Source organism: Archocentrus centrarchus, chromosome 21, assembly GCF_007364275.1.
Source record: "Archocentrus centrarchus isolate MPI-CPG fArcCen1 chromosome 21, fArcCen1, whole genome shotgun sequence".
Classification (NCBI taxonomy): domain Eukaryota; kingdom Metazoa; phylum Chordata; class Actinopteri; order Cichliformes; family Cichlidae; genus Archocentrus; species Archocentrus centrarchus.
In genome coordinates this window covers 16,784,977-16,799,065 of record NC_044366.1, presented here as the reverse complement: position 1 = coordinate 16,799,065, position 14,089 = coordinate 16,784,977, and the positions used below count along the sequence as shown (strand labels likewise).

The 14,089-nt window shown below is 42.1% G+C and overlaps 1 protein-coding gene across 2 annotated transcripts in view; it reads right to left on the bottom strand.

The window, feature by feature from the left end:
• Nucleotides 1-1,929: 1,929 nt before the first annotated feature.
• Nucleotides 1,930-14,089, bottom strand: part of tanc1b (tetratricopeptide repeat, ankyrin repeat and coiled-coil containing 1b) — a 99,896-nt gene continuing 87,736 nt past the window's right edge. Inside the window, exons 19-26 of one of the 2 annotated variants that reach the window (XM_030757757.1) lie at nt 9,528-9,661; nt 9,178-9,301; nt 8,904-9,079; nt 8,552-8,684; nt 7,592-7,683; nt 6,932-7,078; nt 4,996-5,096; nt 1,930-4,900 (exon numbers count right to left, since the gene is read on the bottom strand). In XM_030757757.1, the coding sequence (XP_030613617.1) occupies nt 3,298-4,900; nt 4,996-5,096; nt 6,932-7,078; nt 7,592-7,683; nt 8,552-8,684; nt 8,904-9,079; nt 9,178-9,301; nt 9,528-9,661 (2,510 nt within the window). In that variant the 3' untranslated portion in view covers nt 1,930-3,297. Of the gene's footprint in view, nt 4,901-4,991; nt 5,097-6,931; nt 7,079-7,591; nt 7,684-8,551; nt 8,685-8,903; nt 9,080-9,177; nt 9,302-9,527; nt 9,662-14,089 lie in introns of those variants that run through there. The other variant, XM_030757758.1, reaches the window with a different exon arrangement.

The following is a 14,089-nucleotide window of genomic DNA, read 5'->3' as shown; positions in this document are numbered from 1 at the left end:
TACTGTTCAGCAACCTTTATATAATCTTGCTCCAATTATTGGGTCAAAATACTACAGTGTGACATTTTAATACTCCAAAATTAACTGAGCTTGTTATCACTCCCAAAGCTTAATAGCAGATCCCTTCGTTAGTTTGCGACACTTAACATATCTCACAAACAGCCACAACAATTAACCATGAGCTCACACAATGCTAACCAACCACACGCGGTTTATAGAAAGTGGGCTTAAGATTCTTAGTCTTAAAGGTGAAGCTGATGCTACACTATATGGACAAAAAACTCGGCCACCTCTACATTACACCTATAGGAGTTACTGAATCATGGAAACCGATACCACAAAGCTCCTGGTGCAGTTTTTGTGCTGATGTAAAGGCCAGGAAATGTTTGGAACTCTGCAGTTATTGAGAAGGCAGAGCAATGACTGTAGCTTTAGCTGGACTGCACTGCTGAGTTCCTGTGATTCCTAAACACTTCCTCTGGAAGAAATATATAAAAGTGAGCTCCTTAGAGCCCTTTGGGAAAACAGCCTTTGGTTACTGCTTGTTTCAAGTCTAACTGAATTAAACAGTGTTCATTTTGTCCATTCAGAGTAAAGTCGATGGGCCTATCTTATGTTATTATCCATGCAGTCTCTCAGTTTCAAAAACAACAAACAAAAACAACAGCAGGTTAGACTGCCATCAGTTTGCAACTGAATTGGGTCAAGTGGTCAATGATACAGTGATCATACAGTGATGAACTGTGACAAATCAGCAAAAATCATAAATCTGTTGCTGTCTACATTCAGTCGCATCAACTGCTTCCATTAAGAATCCAGTCAGAACGGGGCGCCTGGGTGGCTTATTGGTGAAGCCGGCGACCACATACATATGCCGCGCTGCGGTGCGGGTTCGCGTCCCGGCCCTTTGCCAATTTGCCCGCGTGTCTTCCCCTGTAGCTTTCCCCCATTTCCTGTCTCTCTCCACTGTAAATTAAAAAAAAAGCCGCTGTGGCAAAAAGAAAAAAAAGAATGCAGTCAGAACCTCAGATGTGAAACAGGAATTCAGAAAATAGTGACTTAGCTGCTGCAGGATGCTGATTTAACTACAGTCACTGAGAAGCCTTGCATTTATATAGGAAAATAACCAGAATACAAAAGAGCAGTGGCAATCTCTCTGTATTTATAAATTAGATGGCAATTATTTTCAAACCTTCTCCAGTCTGTCTGAGACTGACCGCAATCAGTCTGAGTTAGTTTGGAGACAATTTGCCTCCCACCAGAAAACCTGTACAATTGCCTTGTGATTGAAAGTGGTCTCCCAGGTTGAGCAAGCAACACACTCAACCTCAGGGCGACCAGGTGGTTGGCACAGCTGCAATCAGTGGCCATATATGAAACAAAATTTAAAGCATTAACCAGGCAAAAAGCAAATTTTACAAGTCACGAGGAGGTTGCCTGGTCCTCTTTTTACTCTGTGACTGAGCCATTTAAGAGCAATATACAGCAGCCTGTGCATCTATGAAACATCTGATGGGCACAATTGCATTATATAAGTGGAAGAGGGAGGATGCATGGATGGATGGATAGATGAAAAAAGTATCCTCATACAACACAGACCAGTAGCTGGTGTGCAGCTGCAGTTTTTGATCAGAAATTCACCACTTCACCAGCCTAAAGCAAATACAGCAGAAATTCAGAAGAGGACTAATTCTCTGCTTCTGAGGAAATGCTCTCACTGGCTGCAGTAGTTTTTAATGTGTTGGCTAATATATGTGGCAAATGACGTGCATAGTGCAAACAGCACTATATTAATCTGCTGCATTGCTTTCACCACTGACCAAATGGCTGAATTATGTTTCCACTCCTGTAGACCTTTTATGATAGACACTTAACCAGATCAGCCTTTAGAATAAAAGTGAACGGAGCAGTTTTTTTTTTTTTCCCCCCTCAGTGGGTCTTTATTTCTCTCTCCCATGGTGGCTATGGCAAAAATGTTCAATTACAGTATGTGATCACAGCTAATAAAGCTCACAATACTGAAAACATGGCAACAATTGCATTTAATGTACATAATAAAATAGAGCTGATGGCACCGAGTCCCCCAAACCACTTTCTGCTTTAATAGACTTTTTTCACTCTGTAATATAAACTGCAATTGAAGCATGCACTTAAATCTCAACATTGAGAATCATAAAATGTCTTAGTAGCTGTGCAAAAATAACTATATAAAATATATTGCTTTTACAATTAACCAAGCCATTGGCGCTGTAAATAAATTAAACTAGACAGCAACAACAAGCAGATACAGAAAGGAATTCAATTCAGTGTTAATGGTGATTTTATATAATGTACAAACATATTTAACAAATGTTTTTTAAGAACCTTTAACACCATTTGAACAACATTGTGCCTAAAACTCAGATACACAAGTCTGAACTTGTCAATACACTTAACATAAACCTTCACTGAAAAGAAGGAAAAGTACATATTTATATAATATACACAACATGAGGATCTATAACGTCCTTCGTAAAACACAGGAATGCCCGTCCCTTGAACGTTTCACTGAAGACTACATGTTCCTTCAGATCCATTTATTTTGTGCACACTTTGCAGTGTTGTAAATTTAAACAGATGAATGAGAGCCTTTGATATTTGAATTTTTGATTAAATTGCAAAGAAATCAGGAAATGTGTTTGCACTTTGCCATTTTTTTGGGTTACTGAGCGCAGACAGACTGGAAAATGGCAGTTTTATTCAAATTCAATTAAAAGCAATGCAGTAAAATGTGCAAAAAGCAAAGGGGTCTGAGTCATTTTTTAAAGCGACTGTGTTTCTTCACTCTCAGCACCATGGACGTAATGAACACAGCTCAAACCCCATTTTCAATCATCCACTCAAAACTATTCTGCAATAACATTAAGCTGTAACTGAATATGTTGTTTAAGCACTCGCTAACTGTGTAAAGTGCTCACTGTCACCTTTTTGATGATCGGGACTGTGGAGTACGTGTCCGAATACTTCCTTCAGTGCAATGTCTCCAGCTTGGCTGAACGACGGTGGACATGTCACGTAACAAAAGCTGACAGCCACAAGCGGCAGATTGGGACGAGTAAAATTTGGAGCCTTCTGCACACTGCTCGAATTCCCAGGAAAACAAACAGCTTGCAAACTGTACTTCTCACAAGGCGTGAACGTCAGACTGCACTCTGTTTGGGGTTGGTTAAAAAATATGAAACAAGTCATTCTCACTTTAGATTTTTACTTGTATGTGTGTGCGTGTTGTGGACTGTAAGAGGGATAAAAGACGTATGTCTACACATTTGACTCTATAAATGATCGCTTTGGTTTCATCGAAGCTACGTGAATGGCAGGATTATCTCGGGCTAGGCCAGGCTGCTTGGGCTTACTGTCCATTAAAGCATGCGGCATAGCCAGTGCTGGCTTGGACTCTTTGTAACAGTTGGCAGCTTGGCAGAACTTCTCTGCAAATTCCTTGGCGTGCATGCCATTTTGTAAGCTACTCATCGCCATACCACCCTGAGGTGGTGGAGGTTTGTGCTGCTCCTGGTAAGTGCTTCCTGTTTTGCCATCGACAGGCTGCAGGCCCATGGCTGACATGTTGTGACACACAAGGCCGTCAGAGGAGTGGTTCAGCCAGCTGCGACCGACAGACTGCAGGCTCGGGTGACTCTGCAAGCTGTGGTGCTGCTGCTGCTGTTGAATTTGCTGCTGCTGTTGTTGCTGAAAGCGAGCTGTCTTATCAGTTATGCCCATGAAGGGCCTGGGTTTGTACTCGGTTGCAGAGCTGGCCTGTTGGCTGTGCTTTGTTTTGTCAGTGATCTTGGTACGAACGTCAGGACCTAGCTTGCCGCTGTCCGACAGGCTGCTGCTTGATGCCAGACTGCTGGTAGAACTGGACACACGCATGCTGCTGCTGCTGCCACCGCCGCTGCCTCCCTGAGATCCCACTGCACCGCACAGCCCTTCCTTCCCAGAGTCAGAGTGATTCCCCTGGAGTCCAGGGACAGAGCAGGCCAAGCCATCTAGGGATGATGCTGAGTGGGCAGACAGCCTGTCTTGACCCAGACCTTTGGAGTTGCTGCAGGATGAGTAAGAGGCTTGAGAGGAGTGAAGGCTCTCACTTTCACAACTGTGACCTATGGAGGAGGAGGCAGTTGCCAGCAACATGCGGTTCCCATACATAGGCTCGTCAGCTGTGGGAGGCAGAGGGCCGATGTCGATACCTGGACCCGGCTTCAGCATGCTGGACATGTGTCGGCTGGGTAACGGACTGGAAGGAGCGTACTGAGATTTGGCCCCCGCTGAGCGGCCCCCCACAGCACCTCCCCCAATCTGCATGGAACTCATGTGCTGATTGGTCTTGACAATTTGGGCTTGCTTGGTTGGCTGCAAGACCAGGCCCTGTTGGGTCAGGGCCTCCCGGTGGTCACGAGGGTACCTGTGTGGAGGAAGCCTGCTGGGGCCTGGGGGTGAGCTGGGGCTCAGACTCTGATTCTGGTGTCCCACACTGTTGCTGGCAATTGCTGATTCACAGGGTAAGACTTTGTTAAAAGAATAACTGTTCTGGGACCAGCAGGCTTCACCAGTCCGGTCATGCTGCGTGTCATCCTCCTCCTCTTCCTCCTCTTCCAGAATGTCTCTTTGGCCTTCCACACTCCTAGCAAGGCTGTGCTCTGAGGGGTCCTCCTGTCCATCGTCTTGCTCCTGGTCAGACTCGTGGCCTCCTGACGCCTGGCTGGATGCAGCTGCAGCCCCAGCCAGGCCTCCTTTGGTCTGAGATCGCTGCATCTGTTTACACTCCTCCTCGACTCGAGCCAGCAGACGGCGGATTTCCCGGTTATTGGGGCACAGCTTGGCTGCTTCATGTAAGTCAGCTAAGGCTGCCGTGAACTGCCTGTGGACGGAGAGAGGCATTGTCACAAAAAGCAAAAATAATAAAAACCAAAAAATATCTACACAATGCTGGCCTGGAGTTGCTGAACCGCTTACCTGCTGCTTCTTTTAGCTCTGGCACGGGCATAGTAGGCCTCATAGGATTTGGGTTTCAGCTCCAGTGCTTTTGTTGCAAATTCTTCAGCCATCCCAAAATCCTACAGGGAAAAAAAAAAAAAGTAGAACAGATAAATTATACTGAACCAGTTGTTATTCTCATCTTGCTATGATGATAATGGAAACTTAAGTATACACAGCTCAGTTTCTGTCACATCTGTGGCTTAATTTCATTTTATATCAGTGCTTGCTCTCAGTGCAGGTTTTTTTTTTTTTGTCCTCACACATTTCTAAGTCTGTTTAGTATCACAGACACAAACAATATTTTCAAACACTATGTGAAGTCTGAATGTGAGCCATGCAACATCTCTCTCACACTTTATACTCCCTATGTGAAGTGATAAAATGCCTGGCAGGCACCCCAGGTAGTTAAGAGATTATTGTTAAAAAAAAAAAAAAAAAAAACAACCTTGTGCCTGTTTCCCTCATATCTTTTGCTTGCTTGCGGCACGTAATTGCACAAACAGCTGGCTCACTACAAACGTCTTCCTGCTAGACTTGGACTTTGGAATGTAAACAGCCTAAATCTGTAGAAACTATCATCCAGGAAAAAAAAAAAAAAAAATCTTATTTTCACGATGCTTGTTTTGATGGGATTTTTAAAATGTACTGTCGAGCTCAAATAATACTCCATCATTCTGTAAATCACCAACAAGCAGAGAAGCTGGCACTAGAGCACTTTCACGGGAGTGATTCGAGGAGACTGAGTCACCTAACCAGCACATCTGGAGGAGCACACCCTCTCCGTGTTACCATCTAAACACTAACAAGCCTTCAGTTACCTACACACACTCAAATCACTGCACATGCAGTCACAGATTTCTTCCTTTCCACATCATTTTCATGTCAATGAAATACTAAAAATTTCTTTAAGTAGTCTTCAGGAATAGTTCTCCAGGCTTCTTGAAAGACAGTGAAAGCTCTTCTTTGGATATTGGCTGCCTTTTGTTCCGTCCTCTGTCAAGACGATCCCACAGTGCTTCAGTAATGTTGAGGTTCAGGCTCTGGGGAGGCCAATCCAGGACCGACAGTGTTCCACTGTGTGTTTCCCTATTCAGGTGTGCTTTTGTTACATCGGCAGTGTGCTTGGGATCACTGTCATTCTGAAGAATGAAATCGTTGCCAATCACACATATTGCACGGATATTGCAAAATCCGACGGTACTTTTCTCTTCTTGTGCAATTTAGCATACCTCAGCCTTTTCTTCCTATTTCCCTTCCTTAAGAATGGCTTCTTGGCAGCCACGCTTCCACTGAGGCCATTTCTGATGAGGTTAAACTGAAGAGCCAGCTGGTTCTCTCAGGTCCTGTGTCAGGTCTTTGCTGGATTTTTCTTATTTCTTAAGGACGTGATTTTCACAAAGCAACTAAAGAAATTGCAACAAATTATGTGTTTTTTTTTCTCAATACACTGCTAGAAGCAAAGCTCCTAAAGATAGAATTTAAAATGGGTTCTTTGCTGAGTCGTCTGTTACGTGTAGACACAATACTGGCTCATCCGTTCAGTTAGGAGCCTTTTCTATGCTTCAGTGATTTATAGATCAGGGTTAAGTGGCTTAAGAAATGACAATGACAAAAAATGTCTCTGGAAACAGTGAGTTACAATAACTGGATTGAAAATGAATGAAAAAACAGCCAATGTTGAAATAAAAACCTTGAAAGAGCTTAAGAAAGCCTGGACAACTACTGCTCAAGACCACTTTTTAAAAAATGACAAGTCTGGCTCCTTTGAAGCAAAATATAAAGAAATGACAGGTGGCTGAAGACTTTTGCACATATATCAGTAACAGTTTTATTACACACTAACAAATAAATGAAGAATTGTAGCTGAGGAACAGAGGAAAAGCAAAGGGAATGAGTCTCCTGAGAGACTTACATTGGTTTTCCTGCGACAGCGGGAGAGATTGAGGTACAGGGAGACCCTCAGGTCTTTAAATGCCTTCAGGTCATCGCCAAAACCTTCTCTGGGAAACTTCCTTAGAGCGTACTGGTACCTCTGGGCTGCCTCTTTCATCTTCCCTTTCTGCAGGACACATGAAGGGCAAACACACAGTGAGGAAGAGGAGAGGACCAGAAGGAAAAGTGGAAAAATGTAGGAGAGAGAAGCAAGCCAAGGCATCTACCAGATACTCCCACAATAGCTGTTCTCTGGCTCAAGCCCTCCCTTCTCATCAATCACACATGCAACAAACAGACAAGCTCAGATAAGAGACACACACACACACACACACACACACTAACAAGTTACACATGACAGGTTTGTCCTTTCTGCTACAAACTCAATCTGTTAAATGTCAGACATCGATCATGGCAGTGTTGGTGAGTGATGGGAAACATGCACATCAATTCATTTTCTACATTTAGCCAAGCTAGAAAAAAGATCTTTACTGTGCAGAACTAAATTATACTTCTAAACTCCTTTCCATTAAAAAAAAACAAAAAAAAAACAAAGTAGTAGCAATGTTTGGTTTTTCCCTAATTTATTTTAGTTATATCTTCTCTACCGTTGACAGGAAGTGATTTCTATTTCAGTTACCTTGTAAAGTAGGTTTCCTTCCTCCATCAGCTTCTGAAGAAGGATGATGAGGATATCAGGCTTTGAAGTAGCCATGGCCCAAGCAGCGTTCCCTGTGGATGCAGAAGGCATTTCATGGTGCTGTTTTCTGCTTGAACAGATGGACACCGTATTCTCTTTAAACTGGTACAAGGTAAAGTTACCTAAAGTTTGTACCTGATCGATCATAAGGAGACGTTCTGTAGCCTTAAGTTTATTCAGGGCAGTTAAGAGTTAGGAGGGAGAGAGTGAGAAGAGAGGTCAAGCGACAGGGAGAGTTGTTATTTGCAGCGAAAGGAAAATGTGTTACAAAGTGCAGTGTGACAATATACAATTATGACTCACTTATGTTGAAATGGTGTCAAATTTTCCTGCAGTAAATGCATGCCGACTGCACTCAGGGAAAATTTAAAGGTTCAGCTCTAATTTTTTTTTTTTTTTCCCTTCCTAAGACAGCAGAGTGCACTGAAGATAAGCTGCAGACACATAGCTTTATGAATGTCATTTGGGTGATAAGTCACATTCTTAAATTAGCTAAGCAGCACATCAGGGAGAAATGGGAGCGACGTACTCTTTATAGCGAGGGTATACACACACACACACACACACACACACATGCAGTGAGTGAAAAGCAGGAATGGAGACAGTTTTTCCATGACATTCCACAAAATCCGTCTGAACTTATTTTTAGTACTATGGGATACAGAGCAGGGCAGAAACAAGCTCGACACAGAGACACAACAAAATACTCAGTCTTTCAGTGTTTACTGAGATGTGACAGCACTCTGCAGGCATGCGCTGTCCAAAGAGTGTTGTACACACTGGCATTGCATTTCTGCACTCACTATTATCAATTTTACATGCTGGTAAAAAATATTCAAAATACAATTTTTAGCAGTTTCACCCTTAGACATAGCAAAAATGTTTTTGCAGAGTTCTTACCCAGCTTGGCTCCTTTCTTCAACAGAGTCACCACCACCGACGTGTTCCTACAACCTATGGCCCGGTCCAGCGGCCTCATCCCACTGTGGTCCACATGCTCTATCACTGCCCCTTTTTCTACCAGATACTGGACCTATAGGAGACCACAGATGGTTAAAAACACAAACAATGCATCCATAGTCAAGAGCAGAGCTAACACACAACAGTCTGTGTTCAATAACCACACTGGAATGTTAATTAAGTCTAAATAAAGTTTGGGTGTGTGGCATTTTTGTGTTTCTAACGATATTGGAGTGTGTGTGTGTGTGTGTGTGTGTTACATTTTCAGCAAATATAAACTACTATGGCTCACAATCTCTGCATCTCCATAGAAGGCAGCGAGGTCCAGTGGAGTTCGTCCGTTTTTGTCTGTGTGGTCGATGACCGCACCCTTCTCTACCAAAAACTGCACCACATTCTTATGTCCTTTTAAACATGCCCAGCTCAGCGGCGTCAGCCCCTCCTTGTCCATCGAAGTTAAAGATGCACCTTTGAGATGACAAAAAAATAAAAATAAAAAAGGGCATCCACTGCTTTAGTGCACTAACTGGTGGATGTTTTATGGTTGTACTGTTGGTGACGCTCACCTTTAGAAAGCAGAAACTCCACAGTGCTCAGGTGACCCTCACAGGCAGCCACCATGAGTAGGGTCCTGCCCTGCTTGTCACTGATGTTAATGTCGGCACCGTGCTGTAGCAGCAGCTCTGCAATCTAACAAACAGGCGAATAATGCTCAGCTATATAGAGGTCACGCAGAGCGTCATTTCACAAAGTAGGCGTCTGTGTTCAGTAACTGTTAGACCAGATGTGGCTCTGAGGGCAGCACATACAACGCAATCAAATGCCACACGTCGGAGAAAGAAAAGAAGTAGAAAAAGGCCATTGCGTAACTGTAGTTTGAAGCAGTGTGGTTATTTGTAAGCACTCAAACTCTCACCTGCCAGTGTCCCTGTCTGACCGCACAGAAGAGAGGAGACACCCCCCGTCTGTTGACCTGCTGCACCACCGCCCCTTGCTCCAGCAGGAAGCTGCATACCTCCATCTTGCCTCGGCCAGCCGCAGCTGTCAAGGCTGAAGTGAAAAAAGGAGAGGACATACACACATGTATTATAACATATTTACTTATTGATGGACTGTACGAGAAACACAAGTAAACATAACGTGCAGTACACAGTGTTGTTATTAAGAGTTATTAAGAGTTATCCAGTGTCTTTAGTAACCTTGAAGTACTGTGTGTGGAAAAGATGATGCTTAGATCAAAATACTTACTCCAGAATCTCTGGAAAAATAAGAACCAGCAGTGAAATGCAAGCTACAGTGTGGTACTAATTGAGTTTAAATCAGATAATTATGTTTATGCTTATTAAACTCATTAAATCCCTGCCTCAAGTTCCCCCGGCCTTGTACAAAGAGATGAGAATTCAGTCATTTCATGCATCAGCAGGCAAACATTAGACAAGAAAAATCAAGCAACTGTGTTAAATACCCGTTCTTGTTTACGTTTTGTATCTTTCTCAGACCGAGATTAACTGGAATTAGCCAATTAATTTTAAAGAAAAGGAACTCAAATACTGTATTAACTGGTGCGTGTAAAGAAAAGAGATTCTTGAAGTGTTGGATGCTTACAGTTCATCAGCAGATGGACTGGTCTTAAATGAGCGCTGGTTATCCAAACAAAGTGGGATCCAACGTTAAGAATCGGAGCAGCTTTGCTCTCACAGAGAGATTTAAGGTGCCGCTAAGCCTTCTTGTCTCTCTGACATCATCCATCTGGATGAGCAGTCATCAGAGCCAACCAATCCCAGCCTCCATCTGCTCAAAATATGGATATCCTCTCATACCGCGCAGAGCAGAACAATGACTCTAAGGAACTAAACTTAGGCTGTGCTTGTTCTCAAGGGAGCAACACTGGGGATAGTAGTGGTCCACAATGAGCATATAATCAACAGCTCAAAATTCTCACTGTTATGTTTTTGCACTTTAGCCTCAGAAGTTGTTCCTGCTTAGAGACTTTTCCATATTTCGATGATGGTATTTAATCAAACCATCAGCGTAGCAGTTTTTGAGATTATTAACATTCCTACTCAAAAAATAACACGCTCCTTTTCTAACTTTAATTTTTTTCAGTGTAACTGACAAAGATATCCTTCCTTATCTTGTGTTTTGAAAGCTACTCATCTCAGCTCTCCTACATTTCAGCTCCCCCTCTTCCTCCTCCTGCAGACCACATACACGCCACGTTCAAAGTGTCTTTAAATCACTTTGATAGACCAGGTAAACAAATAATAGCCCTATTCTGCAACCAGGCTGGCGAAGCTCAAGATACACCAACAACAGAGAGGTCATGACCTGACATTTTAACCAAAGCTTTGCAGATAACAGAAAACTGGAACCTTAAAAAAAAAAAAAAAAAAAAAAAAAAGAAACCAAATGCCTGCACCAGTTTATGCCTGTAATAGTTTCACAACAAGAACTGTTCAGGAATTCTTAAAGAACTCATCTAATTACAATATTTGACAGATTGTCAATAAAAAAAAAAAGGTTGCAGGAAAATTATGAAGGACAACCCAGACAATGGGTCTGAAAAATGATCACTTGGTTTGCCTGGGGAGGAAGCAGATGCTAAATTACATTACAGGAAATGCATTTCTAAAGAGCACACATTTCACAACTTTGCCTCTACCTCTATGGATATATAATCACCAGACACTTTTTTAGGTTCACCTGTTCAACTGCTCCTTAATGCAAATATTTAATTGGCCAATCACATGGTAACTCAGTGCATTTAGGCATTTAGACACGGTCAAGACGACCTGCTGAAGTTCAAACCAAGCATCAGAATGAGGAGGTGATTTAGGTGACTTTGAACGCAACGTGGTCGCTGGTGCCAGTCGGGCTAATCAGAGTATTTCAGAAACTGCTGATCTACTGCCCAACCATCTCTACACTTTACAGAGAATGGTCCAAAAAAGAGAAACTATCCAGTGAGCAGCAGTTCTCAAAGAAAATGGCTTGTTGATGTCAGAGGAGGATGGACAGATCGCTTTGAGCTGATAGGAAGGCAACAGCAACTCCGAACACACAATACATCAAAGCTTGAAGCAGATGGGTTACAGCAGGAGAAGACCACACTGGGTGCCACTCCTGTCAGCTAAGAACACGAAACTGAGAACTCAAAATTCTCACCAAATTTGGACAACAGAAGATTGGAAAAATGTTGCCGTTGCCTGAGGAGTCTTGATTTCTGCTGTGATGTTCAGATGGTAGGATCAGAATCTGGCATAAACAACATGAAAGCATGGATCCATCCTTGTACCAACAGTCCAGGCTGGTGGTGGTGGTGTGGGGAAATTTTCTTGGTACATGTAGGTCCCCTTAGTTCCAACTGAGCATTGTTTAAAATGCCACAGCCTACCTGAACACTGTTGATGACTATGTTCATCCCTTTATGACCACCGTTTGGTAAGGTTTAGGCACCAAAACACTTGATTATGATTATGGTTTCGGTTAAAATATGCGCTTCATCAATCCCGTGTTACAAAGAATTTCTGGCACTGACCACAATACCATCAACTGAGAGTAAATCCATCATGCGGGAAAAATATTCTGAAAATATAAACCCTAACTTAAATAAAAGAAATGCACTAACATTTAACTATATTACTGACTTGCTAACAGGTGCTAAAAATACATAGACAGAAGAACCCACTTCATTTGCCTTTACAGGAAAAAGACCAAAATATATACCAAAAATTGCTTTTATGCAAAAACAACAATCCTGTGGCTTTTTGCCACAAGCCAGTTCTGCTTACAACAACTACAAGGACTCTCCGCAGGTAAATTACCTTTCTTTACATAACAGGGAGGCGTTCTGCATCCTAAGAGGGGACTTTAAAAAGATAGAGTTCGCACAGATGTACAATCAAATCATCTTCTACTTAACCACAAGAGACAGCAGGTCTATTTGCATTGAGATGTAATACTCCATTGAATTTTAAACATGCTATAAAATTTCAGAGGTTGTTATGAGAGAACTGTTTCTGAGGCAACAACAACAGGCTGGTTTTCAAGGGGATATTTCAGGATGTTTTTTTTTTTTTTCTTGGATCTTCTCTGCATCAGAGCACAATTGGATTATTAAACCTGCAGGGGATTTAAAATATTGTTCATCGCTAATAATTTCTGGTGTTTGTATCAAGTCATTTTTAGTCTTTTCTACCAAACTCCTCTACAGTGCTGCCCCCTACCACTAAATATTCAATTTATGACTGCAACAAAATTCCATTTTTTTTTTTCCAAGCATGACCCAGTGGAGACAAATCTACATTGTGGTCATAATTGTGTTTTCTGTTGTTTACTGATTCATTTGTCCTGAATACAGATGAGCCAGGACCACATTTCTAATGAGCGCCAGGTGGGCGCAAACATATTTTAGTTCACGGTCATGTCAAGGGGTTAAGACTCGCTGTGTTTCGGGTCAGTGGAGACACAGCTCTGCCTACCGCTAACTGTGACCTACTATTTCATTACTTCAGAAGGAAGAGGTGAAGTGTTGATTAAACATCCACTTTGTAAAACGAGCTGAGAGTGAAATACTGGACGGCCACGTGTGCTATCGAATTTTCCTTTGCTCAAAGCGCATCTGATCTATAGTTCAGAGGCACAGATCTTTGTCCCAGGCCAGGACTGCAAAATCATCTGAAATCCTGCAGTCAGTTAATAGAGAACAAGCAGCAGTTTGGACAACCTCTCCACTAAGAGGTTGACCTACATTTTTGACACACCAAACTTTTAATGCTAAATCCTGCTGGCTTAGAACAGAGAGATACAAAGAGACTAGTATTAAAATTCTCCTTTCTATCTATTCTACTGTGATTGCAGCAACATCTAACACCGCTGGCTGATAGATAAAGATGCTATCTGGAAATTTACAGCTCTAGATCACTTAACCCTCAGATGTTCACAATGAATACGAGAGCCAACATTTCAAATGTGGCCAACTTTTTTAAACACACTATACACAAATGATGATAATAAGAAATTACTGTAGCTCCAACCACATGCTTCTCACTCTTACATAATGCATCAGAAGCATTTTTAGGATCAATTAAAAATAAAGCACAGTAGTGCTCTTCGTCCGTGTGTATTGCGGATTTGGATTTTTCTAGAAAAAATACTTTGTGCAGGTGATGAAAAGGTATGTTTGATTACTTTTTTCCTGCCCAATATTAAGATTATTGAAGACTTATGGAACACCAGTAATAACATGATTGAGTACTAACTCTAATGTGATTACTGAGTTTAGGAAAAGTAACAAATTACTGTTGAAATACGGCATTACACACAAATGGAGTGTGAATACAGTAATGTGTTATCTCAACCGTGCTACTGGAATGGCTAAAAATCATAGTGCACAAACACTTTCCGGCCAGCGTTGCCTGCTGTGTAATTTCTGTCAGACTACCTTCAAGTAACTCGTCTTAAATCTGACAGCTACCT